Here is a 16,214-nt window from a genome sequence, read left to right on the forward strand (position 1 = left end):
CACGACTGAAGCAACTTAGCAGCAGCAGCAGCAGCTTCATGCATCAAACTTGCACCAGTCATCTATTTTACCTATGGTAATATACATGTTTCAGTTCTAGTCTCTCAAATCATTCCACCCTCGCCTTCTCCCACAGAGTCCAAAAGTCTCTTCTTTACATCTGTGTCTCTTTTGCTGCCCTGCATATAGGATTATTGTTACCATCTTTCTAAATTTCATATATATGTGTTAATATGCAATATTTGTGTTTCTCTTTCTGACTTACTTCACTGTATATAATAGACTCCAGGTTCATCCACCTCATTAGAACTAACTCAAATGTGTTCCTTCTTATAGCTGAGTAATATTCCATTGTGTATTATGTACCACAACTTCTTATCCATTTGTCTGCTGATGGACATCTAGGTTGCTTCCATGTCCTGCTGCTGCTGCTGCTAAGTCGCTTCAGTCGTGTCCGACTCTGTGCAACCCCATTGACGGCCTCCTACCAGGCTCCTCTGTCCCTCGGATTCTCCAGGCAAGAACACTGGAGTGGGTTGCCATTTCCTTCTCCAATGCAGAAAAGTAAAAAGTGAAAGTGAAGTTGGTCAGTTGTGTCTGACTCTTAGCGACCCCATGGACTGCAGCCTACCAGGCTCCTCCGTCCATGAGATTTTCCAGGCAAGAGTACTGGAGTCGGGTGCCAGTGCCTTCTCCACTTCCATGTCCTGGGTATTGTAAACAGTGCTTCAGTGAACATTGGGGTATATATATCTCTTTCATTTCTGGTTTCCTTAGGGTGTATGCCCAGCAGTGGGATTGCTGGGTATTATGGCAGTTCTCTTCCCAGTTTTTAAAGGAATCTCCATACTGTTCTTCACAGTGGCTATACCAGTTTGCATTCCCACCAACATTGTAAGAGGGTTCCCTTTTCTCCACACCCTCTCCAGCATTTATTGTAGACATACCTTTTTACATAGCTGTGGAGGGGACTGTCCTGTGGTCCAGTGGTTAAGACCCCAAGCTCCTGATTCAGGAGGCCCAGATTTCATCACTGATCAGGGAACTAGAGGCAAATCCAGCATCTAAAGCCAAACACGGAAGTTCTTTTTTTTTTTTTTTTTTTTTTTTTAGGAAAATTCTAGCTAAGAAATGAAGAAAGAATGATAGAATTGGAAGTCATCCTCTTATCATTTTATTGAAGTAGTAGATCCTCAGTTGATACTAAAATGGTGAAAAGTTGATGGGACTCTTTAAAATGGAGGGACCAGACTGACTCCACTGAATCCACTGATTAATAGTAACAATATGACATAACTCAGGGGTTGGCAAACTTTTTCTATAAAGTGCTAGATAGTAAATGTCTTGGGCTTTGTGAGCTGTGCAGTCTTTATACTTGTAGTGCAAAAGCAGCCATAGGCGATACAGAAGTGAATGAGAATGTCTGACCTCTATTGTTACTATAATAGGAAGTATACAGCACAGCCTGTGAGGTAGTCTTGTCCCAAAACATCAAGGCTGCATCCGATCAAAGCTCCAGTTTTTATTACACCTTTTAAAGAAATACAGGGAATAAGGACTTCCCTGGTGTACCAGTGGCTAAGACTCCATGCTCCCAATGTAGGGGGCCCAGATTTGATCCCTGGTCAGGGAACTAGATCCCACATGCTGCAACTAAGACCTGTCATAGCCAAATAAATTTTAAAAAGAAAAGATAAAGGGGGAAAAAAAGAAAGAAAGGAAAGAAACATTGGGAATAAAGTAACAGGTCACTTGCAAAATCCATACTGAGGGACATTCTGTAGGATGAATAATCTGGTTTCTCAAGTAAATCAAAGCAAGAAAAAGGGAGTAAAAGGGGCCCTGATGGGGTCAAAAAGAATCAAATGTGATATGTGGACTTTATATTCCTGTTGGAGCAAATGAATTATATAGTTCTGAGTGCTAAGTTACTTCAGTCATGTCTAACTCTGAGACTCCATGGATTATAGCCTACCAGGCTCCTCTGTCCATGGGATTTCCCAGGCAGAAATACTGCAGTGTGTTGCCATGCCCTCCTCCAGGCGATTTTTCTGACCTAGGGATCAAACCCACGTCTCTTACATCTCCTGCCTTGGCAGGTGGGTTCTTTACCACTAGCACCACCAAGGAAGCCCCAGTTATATAGTATGTTTTTGCAACAGTCAGGGAAATTTGAATGTTAGATGATTTTTAATTAATTCCTCTCAATTCTGTTAGATGTAACATTTGGCATGGTAGTTATTTCTCAGCAGCAAATACTGAAGTATGTGTAGGTGAATGACATGATGCCTGTGACTGACTTTAAAATACTGCCCTAACAAATAGATGTAACAGATGAGTGGAGAGTAGGGGAATGTTGATGATTGTTGAAACTGGGTCATAGCCACTTGGGGTTTTATTATAGTCATCTCTTTACATTTGATGTTTCAAAACTTTCATTTTAAGTTAAAGTTGAATATACCCACCCAAAGTGTATGTGTTGATGGCGGAGGTTGGGGCTGGGTGGGTGGGGAGGTGATCTTATAGAAAAAGAAGGAAGAGCCAAATGAAAATATGTTTTTTTCAAATAAGAATTTTTTGTTTTTAGTCAGTTCCTTTATTTTCTCAGTTGAAGTTCCTCCTGCCACTTGAAAACAGAGTTCTTATCCTCACATTCTGATTTCAAATAGCAGTCCTTGATTCCGGGTGCCACTGGTATGCATTATGCCATTCAAGTTTTGATCAGAAATGGTAATTGAATTACTTTTACTAAGCTGCTTTGTGACTTGGTGGTTAAAGACCAGGGTTGGATCTTTGATACCGAGTTTGCCTGCCGATTTGACAAAGCTTTTATTTTAAAATTATTCACGGGAAGAAACAAATAGAGGGAAACCCTGCCACCACCCCCAAATAATAAGCATGGGTGTTTTTGAAAATGACTGAAGTGGGAAGCAAGGCACATAATTAGTTTGAGATGCAGAGCAGCGAATCAGAACAAATGGCTCCTTCCAGAGACAAACTGGTGGAATGTGAAAATGCATCACCATAACCTACATTTTTTTTATACCAAGAGATTTGCAGCTGACTCTCCGGGTGACTCATTCCTATGCTGGGAGGGTGAGGTAATGCTTTTCTGAGAGGTGAGGTCATCTCTCTACCTGAACTGCAGGCCCCAACTGCTTCTTGTGGCTGTCAAGGAAAAAGCGCCATCTGCTTTCACAGCTGCAGCCTCAAAGACTTCACAAAGATTGGTGCAGAGGTTAGCAGCCGTGAGTGTGACTCATAAGCAGCCAATTAGTGAAGAGCAGCTATTTGAAAGTAAACTTGAAAATCATCATCCAGAAATATGACATGATCAAGGCTTGAATCATAATTTTTGTTTTGGGTTTTGTCCTCTTTTAAAATAAGGCCAAAAAAAAAAAAAAGAAAAAGGGCAGATAAAATAAGGCAGTTTGTCTCCATATGGTCAATCACATGACATCTTCTTGGTTGTTTAAACGGTGTTTTTAATTGCAGATAAGTTAACTTTCTTTTACATTTGGAAGCAGCTCCTGTTCATCTGATGGAGGTTTTTGTTTGTTCTTTTGTGTGTGTGGAGGGGGGGCAGGGGGAGTGATTGGGGGTGGTTGCACTTCGAAATGTTTGTGTTCCCTAAGGACCTGCTTGTTTAGATAAAGAGAACTTGTTTAATGGAAGAGGAAACAAGTAAAAATAAATGTTATTTGTTTCCTGCAGACCCACCAACCTCTCTTCCTCTTTCTTGTCGTGATACACACCTGCTCTGCCTATCTGTCCTCAGCCAGTGCTTGCTGTTGACATTACCAGACAGTACCTGTTTTTAAATTTTCTCATTTTATTGAAGTTTTTATTATCTTTATTATCATTTTTTAAAAATATATATATTTCACTGCATCAAGTCTTAGTTGTGGCATGTAGGATCTTTGATCTTTAGTTGCAACATGTGGGATCTAGTTCCCAGACCAGAAATTGAACTCAAACCCCATGCACTGGGAGTGAGGAGTCTTAGCATAGCCATTGGCCCACCAGGGATGTCCCTTATTATCATTTTTATATCATAGTTTGAATTTATTGTTCTAGTAAATAGAAGAGAGAATATAATGTGGAAGGTAGAGAACAATAAACTCTTGATTTCCTGACTAATGTGTAACTTAAAAGGGGAGATTACTTTGGCTAAATACTATGGTAGCTTCAGTTCAGTTCAGTTCAGTCGCTCAGTTGTGTCCGACTCTTTGCGACCCCATGAATCGCAGCACGCCAGGCCTCCCTGTCCATCACCAACTCCTGCAGTTCACTCAGACTCATGTCCATCGAGTCGGTGATGCCATCCAGCCATCTCATCCTCTGTCGTCCCCTTCTCCTCCTGCCCCCAATCCCTCCCAGCATCAGGGTCTTTTCCAGTGAGTCAACTCTTCGCATGAGATGGCCAAAGTATTGGAGTTTCAGCTTTAGCATCAGTCCTTCCAAAGAACACCCAGGGCTGATCTCCTTTAGAACGGGCTGGTTGGGTCTCCTTGCAGTCCAAGGGACTCTCAAGAGTCTTCTCCAACACCACAGTTCAAAAGCATCAATTCTTTGGCGGTAGCTTCACCATGACCTAAATCTGTTCTTAATGACAACTTTGAGTTGAACATTCTTCAAAAGATGAAAAACTTTGATTTTTGAAATTAGAACTTTTTATCTGTTGTTATCAATAAATAGAAGAAAGCAAAGAATAAAATAGTAATGTTAAAATTCTAAGATAGTATGTGGTGGTATACATATGTATACATGCCAGTGTCATTTGAGAGCTCATTAAAAATCAAATGTTAAAAAAATAAATAAATAAATAAAAAATAAAAATCAAATGTTTATTTTTATTTACATATTTGTTTACTTTTGACCATGCTACATCGCTTGTGGGATCTTAGTTCCCGACCAGGGATTGAACCCAGGCTCCTGGCAGTGGAGGTGAAGAGTCCTAACCACTGGGCCGCCAGGGAAGTCCCCCCAAATTTAGATTTTTTTTTTAAAATAAAGAGAAATAGTTGGAGATCTTTAGATAGTGAGAATTACGATGAACCTTCCATTTCATGGTATAGCCTTCTGAGTTTAATTACAGCTGCAAAGCTGAGTATCTTTTCTCTTTAATCTCTTATTTGGAAGTAATTTCACGGTACAAGAAGTTGCACACTTTTTGGTATGAAAAGTAGTACCAAAAAAAAAAAGAGAACCAACCCTTGTATTCCCAGATTAATCTGCTCAAAACTTATTTGCTCTATCATTTGAGTTGTATGTGTAATCTCTCCTCTCCCAAACCCCCATATGTACTCTTTTTTTCTTGAAACATCTAAAGATAAATGAAATATCTGTTATAGCTCTTCACTCCTAAATGTTTCAGTGTGCATTTCTTAACAGAGATACTCTCTTACATAATCACAGTACAGTCATCAACTCTCTATCTATCGTCTATTCCAGTTTTATCGGTTGACTTAATGTCTTTTATGGTGTCTTTCATTCCCAGTGTAGCGTCTAGTCTAGGGTCAGGCAGTACAGTTACTTGTCACATTAGCTTCTTTTAATCTAGATTTTTTTTCCCCACAGACTCTATCTTTTATGACATTGACATTTTTTGAAAAATGTTGTCTCTCTGGCTTTTTACTTAAAAATAAAATAGAATTTTTCTCCTTTTGTGCTTGTCTGATGTTTCCTGATTAGATCCAGGCTGTGCATTCTTGGTTCAGAATGCTGTATGGGTAACCTTCTCTTAGGGTTTCCTATCCATCAAACTCATTTGATCATCCAGTCAAGGTATTGTCTAAATTCTCCACTATATAATGATTTTTCTGGTTTTTTTTTGTTGTTGTTGTTGTTTTTAATCTATTGTAACTAATAAGCAGTTGGGAAGATACTTTGTTGTTGTTTAGTTGCTAAGTCATGTCCAATTCTTTTGCAACCCTATGGACTAGAGCCTGCCAGGCTCATCTGTCCATGAAATTCTCTAGGCAAGAATACTGGACTGGGTTGCCATTTTTCCTCCAGGGGATCTTCCCAACCCAGGGGTTGACCTTGTGTCTCCTGCATTGGCAGTGGGATTCCTCACCACCGAGCCACTAGGGAAGCGCAGGAAGATACTCTAGGACCACGCAGATACCCTGCTCCGCATCAAAGTTCCCCCCTGGGTTTAGCACCATGGCTGATTTCTGCCTGACATAGTCTTAACCGTGATGGCTGCAGGATGCTGATTTTTCCAGCTGCAGTCCTCTCTTCACATATATCAGTGAACTCTTGGCATTTTACTGCAGTAAAAGCATTCCCTTCTCTCCCATATGTTGTTTATTTTATCTATTTATTAACAATATGGACTCATAAATTCCTTTCTTTTTTCAATGCTTTATAATTCAGTAATCATTCTAATGCTTTAGTTCCAGATGTGGGCAGTGACATGTTTCCATCTTTTTTTTTTGTATATATTCTTACTTTTCAGACCAATAAGATATTAAAGGTTCACCTTCTACCTGCCTTGCCTCAGCCCAAGAGTCAGCCATGTCTCTCAGAGGCCTTTGTTCTTTTGTGGAGGGAATGGAATTTGATAAAATCTGGCCACTAGGTTTGAGTGCATTAATTTTACAGCCCCTGTATAGGCATAAATGTGTACACATTAACATATTTAGTGTTTAACAGTACAATGAACACTTTTTGAGACTGTAATATCGTCTCAGTATAGTTACAGCAAAAAGCATAGCAGTAAGACTTCTGTCAGTGAACTTCCACTGCTAAAATTTTCTTGGATTTCAAAGGAAAAGCATAAGTGATGCTAGCCTGAAGGCCAAATGGGATTTCAGTGGGCAGAGTTGGTACTGGAGGGTGTCCAGGGAGAATGGATAACATTGGCAATGACATAAGTGAACACTAACAGTAATAACATTGAATATCCTGCTAAAGTGATGATGCCTGATTTCCAGCCACATGGGGAAAGGTGAAAGACAGGAGGAGAAGGTTGTATGAGGTTGTGTTTAGAGGACTTTGAATGTTGGACTTAGGATTTGGGGTCTTTAGTAAGATAATGGAGAGCTGTTGAGGATTTTTGAATAGTGTCATAACAAGCTTAACTCTGACTTAGAGATTAATCTAGAAGATACACAGAGGTTAGGTTGAGGAAATGTCCAGCTAAGACCTGTGAAGAGATTATTATAATAGTTCAAGCCAGAGATATAAGGATTTGAACTACGAAATGAAGGAAAGAAGTGGATTAGAGTCGTGTTTTTCAACCTGTTTTCTAGAACTCCAGGAGTGTGGGACAAACCTGGGGGTAGGGGGTGGGGGAAAGAATATATTAACTGAACAACAACTTAAAACTCTTTGTGACAGAAAAGCATCTCTTTAAAATATCCCTGTAAGTATCTCTTTTAAGAAAAGATTATGCTGCTTAAGGAACAAAGAAGTCCATATAGAAAAAAAAATATATATATTTTTAAGTTTATGTCGACATATGTTTGGAGGCTTTCCGTTTTTAAACTCATACTTCTTTCATAGCCTCTTTTCCAGAGTTTGAGCCTTCACAGTCAGGAAAACAGTGGCATTAGCTGAAATAAGTCAAGCTGTGTCCTTTCTTTCTTTTTTTTCCACCACATGGCTTGCAGGATCTTAGTTCCTTGACCAGGAATTGAACTCAGACCCCAGCAGTGACAGCGCCAAGTCCTAACCACTGAACTGCCAGGGAATTCCTGAGTTGTGTCTATTTGTTAATGCTGAAAGGCCAGTGTCACAAATGCATGTACTAGTTTAACTCTTTCTCCAGCAACACCGTGTTCTTGGCCAAAACCTTTAGAGTCATCCTGGGCTCTTTTCTTTTGCTCGTGTGTACAGGGAATCCACCATGAAATCCTACTGGCTTCACCTTCCAGTCGCATCCCTTATCTAACCACCAGCGTCACCTCCACTGTCCATCACCACCACCGTCTCGGGCTTTCCGCTTGCTCTCCATCCTTGCCTCTGCAGCCTGTTCCCCTCCACTGTCACCATGTACTTCCTGCTTAGGACCTTTGCAAGGGCTGTTCCCCCATATCAGCAGCGTTAGCGCTTGTGTTTAGAGTTTGCTCAAATGTTACTTTCTCTATGGGAGCCTGCCCTGAACTTAACCATTAATGACAGTCTCTTCCCCACCTATGCATATACTTTCCCTTCCTCCTTTATCTTGTTCTATTTTTTTTCCTTATGGCATTTATCCCCTATCATAGTCTGTAATTGTATATTATGTTATTTAACTCCCCAGTCCAGAGTTTGAGATCCACATTGGCAGGTGTTTTTGTTTTCTTTTTATTTGTTTTGCTTACTTGTGTATCCTCAGCAACTGAATAGTCCCTGACGTGTAATCAGTTCAGTTCAGTTCAGTTGTTCAGTCGTGTCCGACTCTTTGCAACCCCATGAACTGCAGCATACCAGGCCTCCCTGTCCATCACCAACTCCCTGAGTTTACCCAAACTCATGTCCATTGAATCGTGATGCCATCTAACCATCTCATCCTCTGTCGTCCCCTTCTTCTCCTGCCCTCAATCTTTCCCAACATCAGGGTCTATTCAAATGAGTCAGCTCTTCGCATCAGGTGGCCAAAATATTGGAATTTCAGCTTCAACATCAGTCCTTCCAATGAACACCCAGGACTGATCTCCTTTAGGATGGACTGGTTGGACCTTCTTGCAGTCCAAGGGTCTCTCAAGAGTCTTCTCCAACACCACAGTTCAAAAGCATCAATTCTTCGGGGCTCAGCTTTCTTTATAGTCCAACTGTCACATCCATACATGACTACTGGAAAAACCATAGCCTTGACTAGACAGACCTTAGTCGGCAAAGTAATGTCTCTGCTTTTTAATATGCTGTCTAGGTTGGTCATAACTTTCCTTCCAAGGAGTAAGCGTCTTTTAATTTCATGGCTGCAATCACCATCTGCACTGATTTTTAGAGCCCCCAAAAATAGTCAGCCACTGTTTCCACTGTTTCCCCATCTATTTCCCATGAAGTGATGGGACCAGATGCCATGATCTTCGTTTTCTGAATGTTGAGCTTTAAGCCGACTTTTTCACTCTCCTCTTTCACTTTCATCAAGAGGCTTTTTAGTTCTTCTTCACTTTCTGCCATAGGGTGGTGTCATCTGCATATCTGAGGTTATTGATGTTTCTTCCGCCAGTCTTGATTCCAGCTTGTGCTTCTTCCAGCCCAGCGTTTCTCATGATGTACTCTGCATATAAGTTAAATAAGCAGGGTGACAGTATACAGCCTTGACGAACTCCTTTTCCTATTTGGAACCAGTCTGTTGTTCCATGTCCAGTTCTAACTGTTGCTTCCTGACTTGCATACAGATTTCTCAGGAGGCAGTTTAGGTGGTCTGGTATTCCCATCTCTTTCAGAATTTTCCACAGTTTATTGTGATCCAAACACTCAAAGGCTTTGGCGTAGTCAGTAAAGTAGAAATAGATTTTCCATGATCCAGCAGATGTTGGCAATTTGATCTCTGGTTCCTCTGCCTTTTCTAAAACCAGCTTTAACATCTGGAAGTTCATGGTTCACGTATTGCTGAAGCCTGGCTTGGAGAATTTTGAGCATTACTTTGCTAGCATGTGAGATGAGTGCAATTGTGCTGCAGTTTGAGCATTCTTTGGCATTGCCTTTCTTTAGGATTGGAATGAAAACTGACCTTTTCCCGTCCTGTGGCCACTGCTGAGTTTTCCAAATTTACTGACATATTGAGTGCAGCACTTTCACAGCATCGTCTTTTAGGATTTGAAAGAGCTCAACTGGATTTTCATCACTTCCGCTAGCTTTGTTCGTAGTGGTTCTTCCTAAGGCCCACTTGACTTCACATTCCAGGATATCTGGCTCTAGGTGAGTGATCACACCATCTTGATTATCTGAGTTGTGAAGGTCATTTTTATATAGTTTTGTGTGTATTCTTGCCACCTCTTCTTAATATCTTCTGCTTCTGTTAGGTCCCGACCATTTCTGAACTTTATCGAGCCCATCTTAGCATGAAATGTTCCCTTGGTATCTCTAATTTTCTTGAAGAGATCTCTAGTCTTTTCTATTCTGTTTCCTATGAAAACCATACTGGAGTGTACCTGTGGGCCCCAGGAGAGACAGGCGGTTCTTTTAAATTGCTTTCGGTTGATAAGCTGTGCGACTTCGTATGCTGCTCCGGAGGCCAAAGTACAGCAGGCATGAGACCTCGGCAGTATTTCCTATGACACGCAATAGGCCCTCCATCAACGTTGTTACAAGAAGGAAGGACAACTAAGAACATGAAATCATTCAGCTTGGTTACCAGGCTTCTTGCTCATAGCAGATCTGAGAAATTTAATGAAAGAAAGAGTGGGCTGCTGCTTAATCAAACTGTGTTCCTTAGACCTGAATCATTGATGGTAACTGGCTTGGATAAAATAGGCCTGGAAAGTGCTGCATAAACTGTCCCTTTACTAGAAAATCACATTATCCATTAGCATAGTAATCACCATAAGAACTCCTACAGTAACCTCTGCTTGAACTCACTTAGTCACAGAACTCTCATTTGGTCTTGTTACGGAACACTCTTGGCTCCTGGTGAACAGACTTTGAGGAACACCATGCTGGAGTGTACCTGTGGGCCCCAGGAGAGTCGGGTGGTTCTTTTAAATTGCTTTTGGTTGATAAGCTGTGCAACTTTGTATGCTGCTCTGGAGGCCAAAGTGCATCAGGCCTGAGACCACGGCTCTTAGTTCCTGGTGATCCTTTTATTTGTTTTTAAAATTATTTATTATTTATTTAATTATTAATTAACCTGGTATTTATTTATTAATTTGTCAATTATTTATTTAACTATTAATTATATTTATTTTCTCCTTTATTTTATTTATTTTTAGTATTTATTTGTTCTATTGACATAGTTGATTTACAATGTTGTGTTAATTTCTATGTATAGCAGAGTGATTCAGTTATATATACATATATATATTCTTTCTCATATTCTTTTCCTATTAAGATTTATCACAGGATATTGAATATAACTCCCTATGCTATACAGTGGGACCTTGTGGTTGGTTTATTCATTCTGTGTATACTATAGTTCACATCTGCTAGTTCTAACCTTCCAGTCCATCTCTCCCCCACCCCTCCTTCCCTTGGCAACCGCAGGTATATTCTCAGTGTCGGTTGTGAGTCTGTTTCTTTTGTGTAGTTAGGTTCATTTGTGTTGTGTTTTAGATTCCACATGTAAATGATATCGTATGATATTTGTGTTTGTCTGGTTTACTTCATTTAGCGTGATAATCCCTAGGTCCATCCACGTTGCTGCAGATGGCATTGTTCTGCTCTTTTTATGATTGAGTAATATTCCATTGGATATATGTAGCACATCTTTATTCTTTCATAGAATCCTTTTAAAAGTTAGCTTTTATTTTAGGTATTTGGGAACAAGATGATCATTCCTTCCCTGGATGGAGACCTCTTCCAGTGGGACCGGGATCGTGAGAGCATGGAAACAGTTCCGTTTACAGTCGAATCACTTCTTGAATCGTCTTATAAATTTGGAGATGATGTTGTCTTGGTTGGAGGAAAGTCTCTCACTACATATGGACTCAGTGCATATAGTGGAAAGGTGAGTAAAAATGTTCAGTTTGTTTGGGGAGAAGTCAGACTAAATAAGACTAGAAGAAATAATTTCTTAAACTGTACTATTACTGGTTGAGGTCTGTTATAATTTTCCCCCAAGGATATCATTTCTTTTGATAAAAGAACTATGGAGTAAAAAGGGGGAAATACTATTAAGAGAAACTGAATTTTTCCAAAATAACAGAATAAACGACAGAGTCACACAGCAGAGCCAGGAATAGCAGAAGGAAGAGAATGAGTAACTGTGGTCTGCTGTGTGTCGGGTGCATTTTTCATGCATCATTTTGAAATCATCACAATATTTCTAACGATTACATTTAAAAATTTTTATTTGGATAGATGAGGAACGCTCCAAGGATTAATAATAATCTTGATGATAAGAATAATTGCTACTACTTATTTATTTCTCTAGTTTGAGCCTGTCGTGAGAGAATCTAAGGGGCAAGTTCGTGCTCATTTTAAAATGAGAAAATTGAGGGTTTCAAAGGTTCAGAAACTTCCAAGGTCAGATTTGATTTAAATCTGTCTGATGAAGAAGTCATGCTGTTAATGACCTATGCTTTCTCCATTATTAGCTCTTAGGAAATAATCTGACTCTTAAAGATTGGGTCTTATAAATCCATTGCTGGGAATAACTAAAAATACGCTTTTTTAGCAAGGCAAAAATCTCTTTCTAACCCCTTAACACGTCAATACTTGAATATTTGTATATAGACTTGAAAACAAGGAAGAATAGAAAAAAGGTCTTTGATCCTTGAGTCTCTCAAACTTGATGATCCCTTGTCTGAGTGTTCGGCCCACAGGCCCTTCTTGTTCTCCCAAGCTTTTTTGCCTTCTCCAGCCCCCTGCCTCTGTATTGTACTGAGGAGGCCTTACGGTCCTCTCTCTCCTTCAGTGCTCTCATCTGTGAAACAGTGGGACTGAACCTGGGCAGCTAGTTTTGTGATTTGATGTGCTGCTCCAAAATTCTGGTATCCTAGTAGGTATGCTTCTTTCTGTGAGGATTTTGGACACACCATCCCAAGAATTTCCCCTTTCCTTTGAATGAGGATTTGAAGGGAGGTACTTGAAAATGCTAACAACTGTTAGAGAAGGTTTTAATTTTTTAGAGCTAAATGCTTCTGTTGTATGGAAACTCCGAGGTGGTTTTTCTTTTTTTTTCCCTTTAGCTCACCTTGGATTTTATTCATGATATTATTACTAAGAGATCACAACTAGCTCTCCATTTCTTCATGGAAATGCTCACAGTAAGACTGAAATTGTCTAAATCCTGAAACTCATTCCCTGAAGTAAATATTCACTGACACTTCTATGGTTCTGAATGTTTCATTTTAGGAACTGGTGGTAATCTAGTTATTGCTGCTTTTCTTTCTTCCAGTTTTTTAAAATTCATTTTAAAAAATTTTATTGGAGTATAGTTGATTTACAGTGTTATGTTAGTTTCAGGTATACAGCAAGGTGAGTCAGTTATACATACATCCACTCTTTTTAAGATTCTTTTCCATATAGGCCGCTGTCATCGTTGTTCAGCCACTAAGTGGTGTCCAGCTCTTTGCCACTCCTTGGACTGTAGCTTTCCAGGCACCTCTGTTCATGAGATTTTCCAGGCAAGAATGCTAGAGTGGGTTGCCATTTCCTTCTCCATTGAACCCATGTCTCCTGCTTTGGCAGGCGGATTCTTTACTGCTGAGCCACCAGGGAAGGCCATCACGGAGTATCGAGTAGAGGTCCCTGTGCTAAACAGTATAGCTGTTGCTTCTTGATCCTTGGGTGCTTTTTATTCTTTTTCTCAATTTCCTTTTACTTTTTATAAATTATCGAGAGTCTTTTACTGTCTCTGATCTCCTGGAACTTGTTCTCTTTACTAATTTTACACCTCTTTTCAGGTGAGGTACATCTGTTCAGCTCTGGGTTGTCGCCAGTGGGATAATGATGAAATGGAACAAGAAGAAGACATCTTGCTTCTGCAGCGCACCCAGAAAACTGTGAGAGCCGTTGGACCTCGCAGTGGCAATGAGAAGTGTGTATTGAGATGATGTTGCTGTTGATGTTTAGAAGTACAGTAAGACCTGAGTTCATCAGCTTTTTCTTTGTTGAGATTTTCTGAACTGTTTTGTTTCCCCCAAAGCATCCTACTTTTAAAAGAGAAACATAGCCCCTCAATTTATCTGTTTATTTAGGCTATGCTGGGTCTTGGTTGCAGCATGCAGGCTTCTCCAGTTGTGATGCATGGCGTGTGGGATCTTAGTTCCCCCACCAAGGGTTGAACCCACGTCCCCTGCATCGGAAGGCAGATTCTTTACCATTGGACCATCAGGAAAGTCCCTGTAGCCCCTAAATTTAAAACGGCTTCATGACTATTAATATTAACAAATCTTGAGCTGAACTTCTCACCATGTGCCTTCGGATATGGTAACCAGGAGAAGTCCCGTACAATGACTGTATATTAGCTTTGTTGTTATTGCTTAGTCGCTCAGTTGTGTTTGACTCTTGGCGACCCCATGGATTGTAGCCCCCCAGGTGTTTCTTTCCATGGGGTTTCCTAGGCAAGAGTACTGGAGTGAGTTGCCATTTCCTCCAGGGGATCTTCCCCGCACAGGGATTGAAGCCAAATCTCTACGTCTCCTGCATTGCAGGAAGATTCTTTACCAGAGTCATCAGGGAAGCCCATATATTAGCTTAATTTTAGGTTAATGATGCTTTTGACAGCAACCTCACTGGTCAAAGTTCTTTGAATACAGATAGACAAAGCTGATGTGCTTTGTTTCACTTGGGCCTGTTGGACTCTGAAGTTCTCTCTGGTAGATAGTTTTGTGGTTTGTCTGACTACCACCTCAATTTTAAATTAATATTTTAATCTATTTCCTTAAAGTGTTAAAGCATAATTTATTTGGTCAAATACTTTTTTTGTTTCCTTTTTCAAATAATATAAATTTTTACATTTAAAATAATGTGATTAGGGACTTCCCTTGTGGTCCAGTGGTTGAGAATCTGCCTTCCAATGCAGGGGGATCTGGGATCAATCCCTCATCAGGGAACTAAGATCCCACACGCTACAGGGCAAATAAGCCCATGTGCCACAACAGTTGAGCCCACAAGCCACAACCAGAGAGAAGCCCGCACACCACAGCAAAGGGTCCTGCTTGCTGCAACTAAGACCCAGTGCAGCCAAATAAATAAAAACTAAGATAAAATTAGATGACTGGATTAGATATGCTAGTGGTCACAAATTACATGCTTGACTTTTTTTAAACCTGATGTTTAAATTCTAAATTGCTGTGCAGTAAAAAGAATTTGAGAGCCCATCTTTATCTTTTCGAAAGTGAACCAGACTTTGAGATTTTATCTAATTTGATGCACAATAATTGTTTCCTGAAAGCTTTTCTCAAGTTCAGTGAAGAACGTATTCTCTCTTCATTCCCTGGACTGTAAGTTGAGGGCTTTGCTGGCAGCCCGAGCTCCTTCATCCTGATGAGATTTTGTTTCCCTAAATGTTGAGTGCTTGTTGGATGTTCAGCCGCCATAGGAGCAGATGTGCAACTTAACAGAGTTTGAGTTATCAGAATGGGAAGAGTCTGACGTCTGAGATCCATATTCCTTGAGTATCTACTTTTTAAGAGATGTCAGAATTCTAGGGCCATCTTATTTCTGTGTCAAGACCATTATAGTGTCGTCAATAGATATGTGATTTTTCTATATGTTAGTTATAGAGGAAACATTACTGCTACCACTTTACAGATAAGGACAATAAAACTCAGACAAGGTTAAGGCTAACCAGATCTGTCAGTAGAGAACGAAGACTGGAGCTGAGGTGTTATGACCTTCAGACTTGGTATACTGGGTCACATTGCCTTTCAAGGCTTTATTTTCATAAAAATCTAAACTTGATGTATTCATCTTGCCTTTTACATTGGCTTATTGGGATATCCCAGTAAAGGTTAATTTCTCTACACTTGAGTGAAATGTTTCCACACTTTAATTAAGAAGTAGGACCGACTGCAAGCGGCGGCATTTTGATGTGACTTTGATGTGTTTTGAGAAAATTGCCTTGATTTAGAAGTGTGAACGCTTGTTAATCTTTGAGAGAAAAATCTATCCCATAGCTATTGTCAGATCACAGCTCTCAGAACCAGTTTCTAAAGGGTCATGATCCAAGTTGCGCCCTCTTGTGGCTGAAATCAGTAGTGTGCTCTTTTCCAGAAGATTTGTGTTTGTTTAATTGTTCCTTTTCTCATGACCCAAATTTTAGTGTTTGTTTCTTCACTCTACAAGAGTTCTTTATTATTTGGTCCCTTTTATAAAATGTAAATTTCTAAAACATGCCTTTGTAAATTTAAGGTGGAATTTCAGTGTTGGCCACTTTGAACTTCGGTATATTCCAGACATGGAAACTAGAGCCGGATTTATTGAAAGCACCTTAAAGCCCAGTGGAAACAAAGAACAGTCTAAAATTATTTCAGACGTGGAAGAGCAGGAAGCTGTCATGATGGATACAGTGATAAAGGTCTCCGTGGCGGATTGGAAAGTTGTGGCGTTTAATAAGAAGGGAGGACACCTGGAGTGGGAATACCAGGTACCTAGAACCACTGAGAATTTAT

At 40.0% G+C, this 16,214-nt stretch overlaps 1 protein-coding gene across 1 annotated transcript in view; it reads left to right on the forward strand.

Moving 5' to 3' along the window:
* The window catches only part of EIF2AK3 (eukaryotic translation initiation factor 2 alpha kinase 3), an 82,726-nt gene that overhangs the window by 30,530 nt on the left and 35,982 nt on the right, over window positions 1-16,214 (forward strand). The window contains exons 3-5 of the mRNA XM_018055349.1: window positions 11,408-11,602; window positions 13,503-13,636; window positions 15,955-16,189. Of these exons, the coding sequence (XP_017910838.1) occupies window positions 11,408-11,602; window positions 13,503-13,636; window positions 15,955-16,189 (564 nt within the window). The remainder of the gene's footprint in view (window positions 1-11,407; window positions 11,603-13,502; window positions 13,637-15,954; window positions 16,190-16,214) is intronic.

This window comes from Capra hircus, chromosome 11 (assembly GCF_001704415.2).
Source record: "Capra hircus breed San Clemente chromosome 11, ASM170441v1, whole genome shotgun sequence".
Classification (NCBI taxonomy): Eukaryota; Metazoa; Chordata; class Mammalia; order Artiodactyla; family Bovidae; genus Capra; species Capra hircus.